We start from the raw sequence: 14,217 nt of genomic DNA, 5'->3' as shown, positions 1-14,217 counted from the left end.
AATTTTCTGGATACTTTTTTTTTTTTTTTTTGAGCACGCATACTCACGTGACCACTTAAATGCTTATGTTTTTGATCACAAGATTCACGATAATATTTTTGTAATGATAATTAATTTTATAATTTTTTTAAAATTCTAATAATAATTTCACTAAAAGAAAAATTGAATTACTGAAATAATTATACTACATGAATTAAAAAAAAAATTTCGCTTCGTTTATTGCATTTATATTAATTACATTTACTGAAATTATTTTGATGTTTCACAATTCCACTTTAATTAATAATTTCTATCTGAAATGAGTCATAGGGAATTTTTAATTATTTATCTTAATTATCATAGCCGGAGATCTGTGGCCACCCTTTATGGATACACGGGATGATGATCAAGTTACTTTTTTTGTCAGCGACGTATGCAGGTAATTTACTTTAATTGTGAAATAATAAATTCAGGGCTAATTATAAAATTACTTTTGGAATTTGACACCACCCTTGTTGGAAAGTGTTGAAAGGTGGAATATTCTTATATTTAGCACGCGCTTGATATATTCCACAATTTCCACACTTCTCAAGAAGTACTTTGAGCTATATTTGCAAGTTGTTTGACAATTATCCCATAGATAACATTAATTAAAATTTTGTTGGTTTCTTCACAGGACACTGACATTTAATTACTTGAAAGAGAGAGACTTTAAAGGTATCAACACATACAGATTTTGGGCAGACAAGACGTTGTTCGATAACGGAAAAATAGATCCTTCTCACAAGTGTTACTGTGATGGCGAATGTCTTCCACAAGGCGGATTAAATGTTTCAAAATGTAAATTCAGTAAGTATTTATTTAATAACGATTTAAATAATTAACAGAGTTATTTCCACTTTTATTTCTTAGCAGTTGTTTGTTCAGTATTAGTAGTATTGGCTCTGAACAAAAAATAAAGCTAAAAAAATGGCTGCTTTTAAGAAAAAAATTATGACAGCTAGATGGCGCCTCATTCCCTCATTAAATGTTCCTGTAATATTTAACACTTAATTATTTAATATTTTTCGCATAATATTTAATGTCATATTAAATGTTTATTAACGTAATAAATATATTTATTATATATTTATTACGTTAATCATGATAAATATTGTTATGAGGATAAATATTAAATATATTTATTACTTATTCACGGAAAAGTGCACTTATTATTAAATTAATTCTTGCCAGTAATAATTGTGATTGTAAATCTTTAAATGTTTGCAGATGCTCCAGCTGTGGTGTCATATCCTCATTTTTTGTTCGCCGATTCCATTTATTCTCGAGGTGTGATAGGACTAAGACCGGACCCTAACAAACATATCAGTTATTTAGATATAGACCCAGTAAGTAAGAAGGATTTAATGATGGCTATTAAAAAAAAAAAAAGAATCAATCAAAAGTCTTTCATCTGTTATACGTCACTAGTAATAGTTAATATATATGCCATTAGATGGCAGCACATACTACCCTTACGTATGTAATGTTGAATTAACGGGTTTAGACTTTATTGTAATTTTATGCGTACTTGTTTGAACTGTGCAATCTTAGCTTTAATCCTTTATTTTATATAGGTTCTTGGACTTCCATGTAATGTTGCAGCCAGACTTCAAGTCAACATACTAGTTCAGAGGATTCCAAAGCTAATGTAAGAGTCCAAAATCTACTTCTTCATTCACTTTGGCTTCTAAATGGAAGCTTTGTTATTTTAATAATATTATTCAGTATTATTAATTATTCCATTTTTTTTCCCTTCTAGACAGTTCAGGAATTTAACGAAAAGAATCATATACCCCGTGATTTGGTTCAGCGAGGTAAGATGACCCATCTTGTAAATCGTTCTCTCTTATAATCTATAATCTATCTATCTATTAAAATATAATCTATCAAAGAATTTTCGTTGGGCTTTCGAGCAAAGTGTAATTAAAGCGGTGTCAATAACTGACTTATTTTCATATTATTAATTATTCCTACACATTTCCCAAATTAAATAATTAATTATTGTTTTATTTATGAAAAGAATAATTTTCATATTATTAATTATCTGACGACAGTTTAGTATTATTTATTTTCTTACAGACTGCAGCCTTAGATGATTCCTTGGCCAAAATGGTCAGATTCTTAACCAAAGAACTTCCTTACATCGTGATGGTTGGCGCCTTCGTATTTGTGGCAATTGGAGCAATCATCCTTACGTTTGCCCTTGGAATTGCTATCGTCTACAGAAAGAACAAAGTGAGTGTGAGTAAGAGGGTGATAAAGTATAGCGTCTCTCATTTGAGAAACTCGTTTATTATTGATTCCGTACGTGGGACAGTAGATGGTGATTCATATCAAGCAACCTTGCTAAGGACGCTTTTAACTCCTTGATTCAATGCACGTAATTATACCACTTAATTATATTTTACACTTTCTTTTGATTGCACGATCGTTGTTCTTTAATGTTACACATTGTACACAGCTTTTCCTATGCCGCATGAGCACAAATAACTCTGCAACTATTGATCCTGAATGGGAGGAGAGCTATTTCTTTGAAGATTTGATTATGTGGACTGATTTAAACTCCATTTATCGAGCACTAACTCATATGCCCATGTGTATTTCCATAAATTGCGTAGGTTCCTCTGGTCGATTTTCCCGTTTTGCTGGGCAAAAAAAAAAAAAAAAAAAAAAAAGTTTCCGGGGGGAAATACTTTTCTGTTCTCCAAGCCTGAGGCCGACTAATTCTGCCATGGAGTAAAAAAACCTCATAAAGGTTCCTCTCGCGTCACTGAACGGATTCAAACCTATGGAATTCCACCAGGAGTGGTAAGGATGTTGGTTACTTGGACTGGACTGGTTTTTTTGGATATTTCACTGGGTCCGCGCTATCCACGCGGAACCATTCAAACTGCTAAGAACTTTTCCTCAAAAAATATCGCACAAGGCCCTTGCAGAACCAAATCTAGTGCGTATTTCCATGTGTAATACAGTTCATTCGGGGATGGTTGGTTTCTGAGTTAACATCTTTCAGTTTCAGTCTTCATTTGTTCTGTTTTTTCAGCTTAACAAACAAATCTACGCCATGGAACAATAGGCTGAAATGGCAGCGTAATTTCAGTGAAAACTCAAATTTAAAACCTTTTAATCCTCCATCAACTTTTCACACTGTATTCAATTCCATCCAATCTTCCTTTATCCCTTCCTTACTTCCTTCCAAACCTCTGGAAGAAACAAATTCAGGGCGTCAGCTCTTAAAGATCAACATCATACTGAATTAATCTGTATCTTGTCCCTACCTATTTAAGTCTCTCTATCTATCGAAAGCAACTCATCACAAACTTTGTAGTGATAAAACTCTGTTTACAGGGCTAACACCTCTTTGAACACTCGGTTTAAAGAGTTATCATTTCCTTTGTGAAGAAGACGAAATGACAAACTCATGTGCAAATAATAAGGACGACTCATATCTTCACTATCAACTACGAATCAGACTACAGGCATCTAGAACTTATCGACATCTTTTACTATCTCCTACCTCAATCCTCACCACCTGAAGGAAGCTCATGTTATTTGCAACACCAGAATTCAAGGAAAAAGGACAAAATGCTAGACTTTTATAACACTATCGTTGGGATTTTCTTAGCCCTGAAGCAGCTGAACTGTTAATAAAATTGCTTATTCATAAACAATAAAGGCAAAATCTAACCAGACATCCCCTAATCTGTCAACTAAAGAGATATTGGAAAAACAAACACCAAAACTTGTTTAGCATTTTTCTATCCCTTTAAACTAACTACCTGACTTCAACAGCCCCCCACACCACCACCACCAGGATAATCTATCTAATACAAGCCAAAAAAAAGTAAGGCGATGCCCGCCAGCCAGTCACCCAACTATTTCGCAAATAATGATATTCCAGCGTTCCTCACAAATCTTTGAAAAACACAGAATAAATATCTTTCCTAAGGCTGGAGAAGACAAAAAGATTAACTACAGACCTGTTAACTGCCTACACAATTCAAAAGTAATTGAGAAAGAACTATTCATATACCACCAAAAACTTCATTCGTAACAGTGGTTCTACAAACAACCAACTTGACTAAAGCTTTTGCCACCAACCTGGCTGACGCACTCATTCATGTAACAATGACCATTCCAAGAAACAGCTCAGAGGGATATTTACAGTTTGGGCGTTAAGTCCACTTTTGAAAACCTCGATCACAAAGACGTAAGGAAAATACTAAAGGCTCGCTTTCAGTTAAATAGTAAAATAGCTTCTTATTTTCTCTACTGCCTCAGTCACAGTTTCCTTGTTTTCATAACGAACTTCGTGAAAATCACCGCTATTATGTCCTGAGAAATGGTAGTATTCTTTAAGTAGGAATAGTTTCATCTTTCCATTCGCACTGAACCCCACTGCTACACAAGGTATGTGAAGATTTGCAAAATTTTCCTACCTGAAAAGCCTGCAATAATATTCAACGTGATGCTAATGAACTAATGCCAATCCTAGTTATCTGTCATCAGTCCATCAACTTGACCACTAACCTTAATAAATAGTCTCAGATCATCTTTGCCCTGGAGAAGAATCCAGTCCAGTCCAGTCCTGGCATCAACCAAGAAATAATGGCTATCCCAAACAAGACAGTAATGAAAAAACGTATATTTATCCAGTCTTTGCATACGGATCCCAAATTCAATCTATTGAATATTAACAGTGGATCCTTAGATGGCTTATTAAACTCAGATTTCCATACTACAACATCCAGAGAATCAATAGAGAACATGGCAAGCCTAGTCAGCTCCAGACAACACCTTATATTATAGACATAATACAAGAGCCAGATTTATTGCTAGCAGAGCTTGCAGAACTGACATCGCCCGCCATAGTCCAAACAGTTGATGTAACTGCTTTACAAAATTTAAACTTGTTAAGAAACGTATAAAAATTGTTGTGAAATAATTCTCCTCACTTTAAAACATTTATAAAAATTAAAACGTACTGAGCGTGATCGTTTCACTTAGCTATTCCTCTTGGTGACACAGAATACGTTTTTATAAAGAAGGAAACAAAATTTCCCTGTAATATCAGGAGCTTCGCGAAAACTAATTCCAAGCATTAACAAATAACATTAATAAATTACATTGTAAGAACATTTGAAAACAGAAGTTATTACAATGTTTCAAAACTGTCACATTTCTGATCTTAAAAGAGAAAAAATCATTTCCAGTCTTCTCATATTTGAACAATTGCAAAACGCAGCCACCTTCACCTGGTAGTATTAACTACTAGATGAAGGTATAATTAGCGATTAGGTAGGATCATGTGCTTGGCGTGAGTTTAATTTTGAGGCCTCAAGGGTAAGGCTGTCTGTCAGTTGGAACCAACGCAGAAAGTCTTGGGACTCGGATTGAATAAGACGAAGCAGTAGTGGGGGAGGGTGGGCAAACCAGATCTTTTGTTAGACGTCTAATGAAGGGGTGGACAGGATCGTTCTATCTTACAAACGTTTTTCTTTGTCTGTCGATCTTCTGTAAGCGGACAGGGGCATCTTGTTCATTGTCGTGGCCTTTGTGTGGGGGAAGCAGTGATAGAGAAACACAGGTTTACAGAGCAAACAGTAGGCAGATCGTTCCGCCCAGGATCATGTTAGTTTGCTAGCGTCTGCCACACACAGAAAACTGCACGTGCGGTGCTGACGTCAGTTCACGTTATCGGATGGCTGCCTTGACAACCAAACTTCTTAGAATATGTGCTCATTTTTTTTTTTATAGTTCTTTTAACCCGATTCGCGTAAAAAGTTTGTAGTGCGCCTCTCACTCTCCATTTCAGTCATTTCTTAGTCTGATTTCATTATTCCTTGTAAATACGTAAGATATATAAACATAGAGGAAAAATTACATACATACAGAAATCATGCATTCATAGAAAAATTACAAAATTACAAAACAATATACATACATAGAAAAATGACATCGTCATTTACACTATGAATTGGTCCTCATTGTCATTCTTAAGGAATACCCTCAGTCCTATAAGAGCCTTTTGGAAATATAATATATCGTTCATTTAAGATTTTTATGAGTTCGAGGGCACTTGAAGTCTTTCTTGAATTACGTTCTTCATCATATTTGTAGTTTCGTATACAGATCCGCTGCAATGAGCTTCCAGTAAGTTTTCTCATGGCAGTACCTGTCCGGATCTATTTTGAGGTCTCTAAACAGCTCCAGAGTATTGGCAGGAAACATCCGCCTTAATCCGTCCGTGTTATTGAGAGCGCTTCGGAGACTATGAGGGTTGTGGAAGCGGGCTCCAGGGCGGGGCCTTACTACCAGATTTTCAATTTGAGGGACATCTAAACTCCCAGTCAGAAGTTGTGCCAGAGTGCTGATGTTTCGTATTGTGATCATCTGAATCCACGGAGCTGTGTTCAAGTTTGCGTACAGTATGGATTTCGAAATTATGAAGGGCTTCCCGGCAATCCTATTTAACCACCGGAGCAACCAGTATTCCAGGCTGAGAAATTTCCTGATATAAGTATTTGGAGCAGAGGACCAAATTGTCGAAGCATATAAGGATACAGGAACGATACATCTTTGGATATATTGGCTCACTAGCTGCTGGTTTCGAATTCCAGTTATTTCCTGTCTTACAGCCCATATGGCAGCGAGAGTTTTTGTTCTCGTGTTTTGAAAGTGCCTTTGGAAGGTAAGGCCCTCGTCCCACGTCAGTCCTAGGTCGGTGTATGAGTTGACTTTCTTAATCTGTGCTCCATTAATAGATAATTTGATTTGATTTTTTATCTTCTTATTAGTTATTGTCAGTTGTGCTGACTTGTCTGAGTTTAGCCACAAACCGATTTTGCGTAGGTATGTCTCCAGTTCATACAGCTTAGCGTTGGCATGGAAATTGACGTCGGACACCTGAGATCCTTCGTTAAAGACAACAAAATATTTAATATCATCGGCGTAGGAAATAAAATTGTGATTCCGCGCCAGAAAAGGCTCCAGGGCGGCAGCAAACAGCAAAGCTGATAAAACTCCTCCCTGAGGGATGCTCCAAGTGAGGGTGTATTCTGCACGGAATTCTTGGTGTTGTACAATTAGGTGCCTTGGCTTCAAAATGGCCTTAATGATCTGCAATAATTTGCCCTCAATGAGGAAATAAACTTTCAATATGTTTTCAAGTGCAGGTAACATTACCGAAAGCTGCCTTTATATCAAGGAATATGATGTCAATTTGGGCTTTTTCATTTAATGCGAGCTGCATTCTGAAGAGAGTCTCCAACAGTAGTAGTGGATCGTCTCGGTACTACAATATGGAGGTGGGGGTGTCCTGTGCGCAAAACACTGTTGGGTTAAAGCAGGAAGGATGGCTTTTTCAAAAAGCTTTAAAAGAGAACAACTGATGGATATAGGTCGAAAGTCTGAAGAGGCCTTAGGGTTCTTCATTTTTGGCACCGGTCGCACAAAGTAGTGATTCCATCTCTGGGGAAGGACTCCATCTCTCAGGATGTTTTGGAAATTGTGCAACAGCACATCAACAATATAGGCACTGCATATTTTTAAAATAAAGATAGGAAACCCTTCAGGGCCGATCGTAGATTTGGTAGGCAAGGAATTTATGGCATTGATGAGATCTTCTCTAGAAATAGTGACTGTGGATAAAGCCTTCTCGCAAACGCCCCCTCTCGCTAAAATATGTTGTGCCATATTCTCCAGCTGATATGCTTGGACATTTTTTGATTTACCTTCAACTGGCAGCCTTTAAACGCACTCCTTAGCCTAGTGTCCGAATGTGGTTTCTTCCATTTCATATTTAGCGGCCTTTTTGCTCACGATTCTTTTCGAATGTCGAAGCTTTCTAATAACCTCTTCGTAGTGTGAATGTCGTTTCTTTTTCAAGAAAATGTCGTTTCTTTTTGACATAATCCCAACGGATTATGTCAAATTATGTATTCTTTGACATAATCTCAAGGGATTATGTCAAAGATTACGTTTAAAATAATCCTTTGGGATTATGTCAAAGAATCCAACATGCCAAAGAATTGCCAACAAGGTCATCTTTCCAGTCTTCCGAGACTCTAAAGGTATCACTCTTATAGATTACCTCCCTACAGTACTCCCTATCATCACTGGAGAGTACCGTAGAAATCTCTTGGGAAGTTATGAGAGGCTATAAAGTTAAAGAGACGCGGGAAGCTATCCAAAGGTGTCCAGCTTCACAGTGGACTTTACAATCAGGTGTGGCTTTGAAAATCTGCAGCACTCACCTTATTCTATCGACCTCCCCACTTCAGACTTCTTCCACTTCCCTGAAATGAAGAAACCATGTAATTAATGAAGTGGAAGCCTGGTTTTCTTCTCATAGTGTGGAGGTCTATTCAAGAGGCCAGAAAGAGCTGATCCACAGATGGTAGCATCATAACTGACGAATTTAGTGCTGAAATTTATAATTTGGAACGTTGGAACTAGAAATGATTGTAATTAACTTTAAATATTTTTAATTATTAATTTTAGACATTTAATTTTGAAATTTTAATTTTGTTAAAATAATGATATGTATTAACAAAATTAAAATAAAAGTCAGAAAATTGAAATTTAAAATTAATTTTTATTTCATCTGGGTGCTGTAAATAATAATTAAATTAATATAAAATGATAATAAATATGATAAATACTTTGCAAATAAATTTAAATAAGACTTTGCACGAAATTTTTTACTGTTAAGATTTCAAAAGTATTCTTTTAACTGTTAAGATTTTATTATTTATTTTTCTAATCGATTGTTTTCATTTCATTTTTTAATAGGGTCGACCATACACCGCAATAGAACAAGAGTCCCATGAATAAAGAATGATTTATTGCCAAATGACGCCATTTTGTATTAAAGTTAAAAGCTCAACTACTATGATTAATTTAAGTCTTTGTTAACCAAGTCTGTTTCGATATCGGAAAGAACAAATTTGATGAATAATTCAGAGTACTGATGACGTTTGTTTGCATCTGCAGTGTAAAGCACACATTAGTTATTCATGACCACTGATATGACAAATATTGAGTCATGGTGGTCTGAATTACACGAAGGTTCAATCTTTGAGAAGAGTAAATTTATTTTCTATTCTTGTACGAAATATATACAGAATTTAAAAGAATTATATGAAAATAAATTTGTAATCCTTTTATTATAGGTATTTTTATAACTTCCGATTATACAAAGACATTGGTTAAACATTTTGGATTCTGTAGAGTTTTTCATCATCCACAAAATTTATTCATTTTTGCATCAGTCGGACATTGAAAATAATTTATTATAACTATATTAAAAATGAAGAAAAATAATTAAAACCCTATATGTTGTACTATATGGATTTTTCAAGATAATTTAAAAATTTCAGTAAAAAAAAAACAAGCTTTATATTTCTAAAACCTCTTTTTTTATAGAATTTTATAAATTTATTTTAATGGCGATCCAATTTCAGTTGCTCATTTAATTCAGAATTTAATAGAATTGTAGCAACATTGTGCAATAAGTTGGCAATCTTGTTCTTCAGAGCTCCATTGAGACCTAGTGAAAATGGATGCATTCTTACGATCAATATTATGGCTTGGTAACGAGTTGTTAAACATTCCTCTTTGGCTTTTATGAGAAGTGTTAGTCCATGTAGATAAATCTACGTGAAGTAAAGGGAACATAAATTAGCGACACGATTATAAATGAGGTCTTTATGGTCTCCAGCTTTCCTGGTGGGCGCAGCAAATGTCAGCAAAAAAGGATCAATGGCGTAAATTGCAGAATATACGTGTTTAAAATATCCATGCAGAGGTTATAATTGGATAAACGTATAACCAAATGATCGATCTTTGATGAGTACTTTTTGTTATAATTTACAAGACTCAGAGTTGCCATTTTATTGAAATAACATAAAATTTAAATAAAAATGATTTAGCTTTTTCCTATAGAAAGAAAGACTTAAAATTAACAATACCAAACAAAGCATAAGAATAAAGAACAAAATCATACCAAAACAATAAGTTGCAGATCAAAATCATACCAAAACAATAAGTTGCAGATCAAAATAATCATTTACAGATCAAAAAATAATCATAATAATCAATAATAATAATAATAAAGGAACATTATAAACTAGAAACTTCATCTCAAAACACAGTATAGAAAGGATTTTTATTCAATTTGAAATAGGTGTACTCAACAAACAATTGTATTTCTACGAAGTTTTTAAAAGGAGTCCAAGAGAAGTTTAGGAATTAATTTTTTATTAAGTTATTGGGATGTTTATTTAAGGACGAACATTTCTTGTGTAATGCTCACTTACCTCGAACGATATTTAACTTATGTAAATATTTTTGATTGTTTTTCTTTTGATATTGCAAATTTTTTAATACAAGTATTAGCTAGCGCAGTGGTATTCACTATATTAATTTATTTTTAATATCTTTCTCTCCCTCGAAATGTATGGCCTTGCTGTAAGATTGCATAAATGAGAAGAAAATATATATTTAAATGAATCTTCATCTATGTGGACTCAAAAGTGAACAGTATAACAGTTCCAGCTGCAAAACATGTCAATCAGATGTGACTGATAGCTTGATTGTGTATACGAAGGTACTTATCATTAACCACAGAATCATGTGTGTAAAATACTGCCCAAACATGGACTATAAATCGATCCCACTTGTGTTTTGTACAGATATTTGTTATGAAAAGACGTATAATGCCAAATATTGATAATAATGTAATTTTTTGATCAAAATCGTTTGTTTTCAATAAAGATTATTTGTGTATATATTTTGCTTGTGTGTAATTTCGTTACAACCTCACAATCTGTTTTAATTTCAACGATGTCTTGTTATGGGGATTTTAACTTTCCAACTGGAACTCATGGGTTGCAGGTTTGCTCAGTACAACAACATTTCTCGATTTGTTGGATGACTTCTCTTGATCTGGTTATCAGCAATGACTCGCCATGTGTTCAAGTGAAGGAATCTTTAGTTGGCAGTGATCATAATATATCGATGTGGGTGTAAGTGATCGTTAAGGGTAAAAGGAAGGGATTTTGTTTTCGTAAAGGTGATTATAATGGCTCAGATATTTTTTTCAACTCTTTTCAGTGGGAATAACTGATGTTGATAAAAAGTGTAATCCCAAATGTAAAGTGTTCAGAGAAGTAATCATGACGGACACTAAGCGCTTTATACCAACTAAATTAGTGGAGGGATACGGAAAGCTACGGTATGTATGTACAAATTAATCTACAGTTAAATCATTAAGGGGAGTTAGGAAAACTAAGGCAGATTACTAGAAGTCGGGCTAAGAATACAACACTAAAAAGAAAGGGATCGAATGCTAACACTAGGAGGAAGGGGTCGAATTGGTCCATTGAATATAAATGGCGAAACTATTGATGAGCTGTACAACTTTCGATATACTGAATAAATATTTTGCATGTTGACGCCTGGAAGTTGCACAAGTTACGAGGGGATTCCTAAAAGTAAGGTAGAACTTTTTTTTTCTTAATAGTGGTGAAAGGGAATGAGATGAAACGCAGTGGACAGATGGACCCGTTAATAACTTTCAAAAAGACCGCCAGTGAAGTGTTGCGGTACTGTCGCCCACAGCAGATTCCAGTTGCAAAATGGTGGCTACTGTGCGAGTGTGGTCCAAAATAGGTGTTCGTGAAGTTATTCGCTTTTTGCAAGCAAAAGGGTCTTCACCAAGTGACATTCACCGCGAACTGGTTGCTGTGTATGGAGAAAAGGTGATGACAAAGAAGCAGGTGTGTTTTTGGTGCAATGAATTTAAAGCGGGTCGCGTTGACATTGAAGATCGACATCGGGCGGGCAGGCCTTCATCGAGCAAGACAGAAGACAACAAGAAGGCATCGTTCTTAAAAACGGGCGAGTGAAGCTGCCAACATTCGACGCAAACGACCAGGACTCCTGACAAGCGGCGTGATTTTGTTGCACGACAACGCCACTCCAACACTACCTACATCATTCGTGAGTGATTTCACCGTAATCTTTGGGAAACTCTATCACGTTCCCCCTACAGCCCAGACTTAGCGCCTTCAGACTTCCATTTGTTCGGCCCTCTGAAAAAACACCTTTCAGGAAAGCTTTTCACCATGGATGAGGAAGTTCATCAGGCGGTGCGATGTTGGTTACGTGCGTGTGGGCATGGACTTCTTCAGTACTGGTATTGATAAACTGATCCATCGTTGGGAAAAGTGCATCAATAAAACTGGAGACTTTGTGCAGAAGTAGTGCATGTTCACTTATTTCTTGGTGTGTAATTTAAACTTCGTATTATTAAACATCATCGAGAGAAAAATGTGTTACCTTACTTTTCGGAAACCCCTCGTATACCTGAGGGTTAATTGACGTTGTGATAACTGAGGAGAAAGTGGAAGAGAAATTGTTGAAGCTAAAAGCGAACAAATCCCCCGAAGCTGATGGAATTTGCCCAATTGTATTAAAAGAATCTGTAAAAGAGGTAGTTAAACTATTTGTTATCAGAATGAGAGCATCCAGAGAAGTTCCTAAAGACTGATGTGCAAATGTACCTCTTATTCGTAAGGGTGGTTCAAAGGGTGATGCAGATAACTAGAGATCAGTTGGACCTGCGCAACAGGGAAAATAATAAGTCAATAGTTAAAGAAGTAATTACAAAAACATCTTGTAGGGATAATGAAACTATAAGGCGGTCACAGCATGGGTTTGTTAAAGGTAGATCATGTCTGATTAGCCACTGTGAGGTCATCAAAAAGGAACAGGATGAAAAAAATAATTTTCAAATTACATACATCAGTAAAGCTTTTAATTTGTACGGATTGTTGTATAAAATGAAGCAATTTGGCTTTAGCTGAAAGCTACTATTATGGATAAAGGATTAGTGAGTGGAGCAAGGCAAAGAGCGGTTATAAATGGCCATTGCTTTTCGTGGAGTAATGTGATGAGTGGTGTAGTACAGAGTCGGTATTGGATCCCCTTACTGTTTTCAATATTTATTAATGAGTTGATGTAGGTATTCAAAGTTTGATGTCTAAATTTGCTGATAACATAAAGGAGGGCGCAGTGGTTAATGATAGTAATAAGGACATGCTACTTCAAGAGGATACAGATAGGCTAAAAGGACGGGCTGAAAATGGCAATTAAGGTTTAACATAGATAAATGCAAGCTACTTGGGTAGCAGTAATACCAGAATAACGTTCCATTTGGACAGCACACTGGTAGTTGAAAAGGAAAAGGACCTAGGGATAACTGTACAATCTGATATGAAATTCTCTGAGCAGTGCAAACAGGTTGGTAGAACAGTCCATGGCGTTCTGTCAGTGATATACAGGAGTTTTGCTATAGAGACAAGGGAGTAATTAGCCCATTGTATAAGGCAATTGTTAGGCAAAGTCTGGAAGAACATAGATCTATTGGTAAGGGTGCAGAGAAGAGCAACAAAAAGAGTTGAAGAAACAAAAGGACATTCTTACCAAAAAGACTGTAAATTGTAAGTCTAAATAGGCATCTTGGAGGCGACCAAATTTAAAAAGTGGAAGCAAATTAAATCGTGATGGTATTGTTACTCTCTCTCGGATAGCACACGTAAAAGGACATAAATTTAAGTTGAAAAAAGATGGTTGCAGGATAGATGGGTGGAAATTTGCATTCATCCAAAGAGTCATTGACAGATGGAATAAACGTCCACCTAGTGTCTTGGAGGTGGATAGGTTGAATTAAAGAAGATTTGAATAAATTATTGGCAGGAATGAGCAAATGAAGTGGATTTTTTTGTCGGTTTGCATAAACTTTGCATTCTTGCGTTCCCAATACAGCATCAAAGTAGGGAGAAAACAACAGGCCGCTCATGGTCATTCATTGGCTTTTCACACTATGGAAGAGAATTCCTGGTGACCGCCTGCTATTTCCTCCCTGCTATAGTCATGCACCTGACGAGCTATATGACTAGCTATAATGGAGGAAAAATCTGTCGGTTGTGAGGAATTAAATCTGTTGTTTGTGTGCCTCAGTAAGTCGCTTTGCATTCAGCTGTTCTAAAGCGAGGTCAAACTGGTCACCAGCTTACGCAAGGAGAAATTATAAGACGTTTGCAGGATTGCTTCTCCTCTCATCTGTTTCTGCAGTCAGCAGGATTTAAACTGCATCGATAACGCATTGTTCTTAATTCTCACAGCAGAACA

General features: G+C 35.8%; 1 protein-coding gene across 1 annotated transcript in view; it reads left to right on the top strand.

Moving 5' to 3' along the window:
• LOC150082091 (scavenger receptor class B member 1-like) overlaps window positions 1–9,139 on the top strand; it is a 49,876-nt gene extending 40,737 nt beyond the window's left edge. The window contains exons 7-13 of the mRNA XM_090379961.1: window positions 343–418; window positions 656–828; window positions 1,249–1,367; window positions 1,596–1,669; window positions 1,781–1,835; window positions 2,101–2,256; window positions 8,815–9,139. Of these exons, the coding sequence (XP_090236087.1) occupies window positions 343–418; window positions 656–828; window positions 1,249–1,367; window positions 1,596–1,669; window positions 1,781–1,835; window positions 2,101–2,256; window positions 8,815–8,856 (695 nt within the window). The 3' untranslated portion in view covers window positions 8,857–9,139. The remainder of the gene's footprint in view (window positions 1–342; window positions 419–655; window positions 829–1,248; window positions 1,368–1,595; window positions 1,670–1,780; window positions 1,836–2,100; window positions 2,257–8,814) is intronic.
• The last annotated feature ends 5,078 nt before the right edge of the window (window positions 9,140–14,217 follow it).

The sequence above is a fragment of the Mastigoproctus giganteus genome, chromosome 8 (genome assembly GCF_048544385.1).
Source record: "Mastigoproctus giganteus isolate SK-2022 chromosome 8, ASM4854438v1, whole genome shotgun sequence".
NCBI classification, from domain to species: domain Eukaryota; kingdom Metazoa; phylum Arthropoda; class Arachnida; order Uropygi; family Thelyphonidae; genus Mastigoproctus; species Mastigoproctus giganteus.
This window is presented reverse-complemented; position numbering and strand designations above follow the sequence as displayed.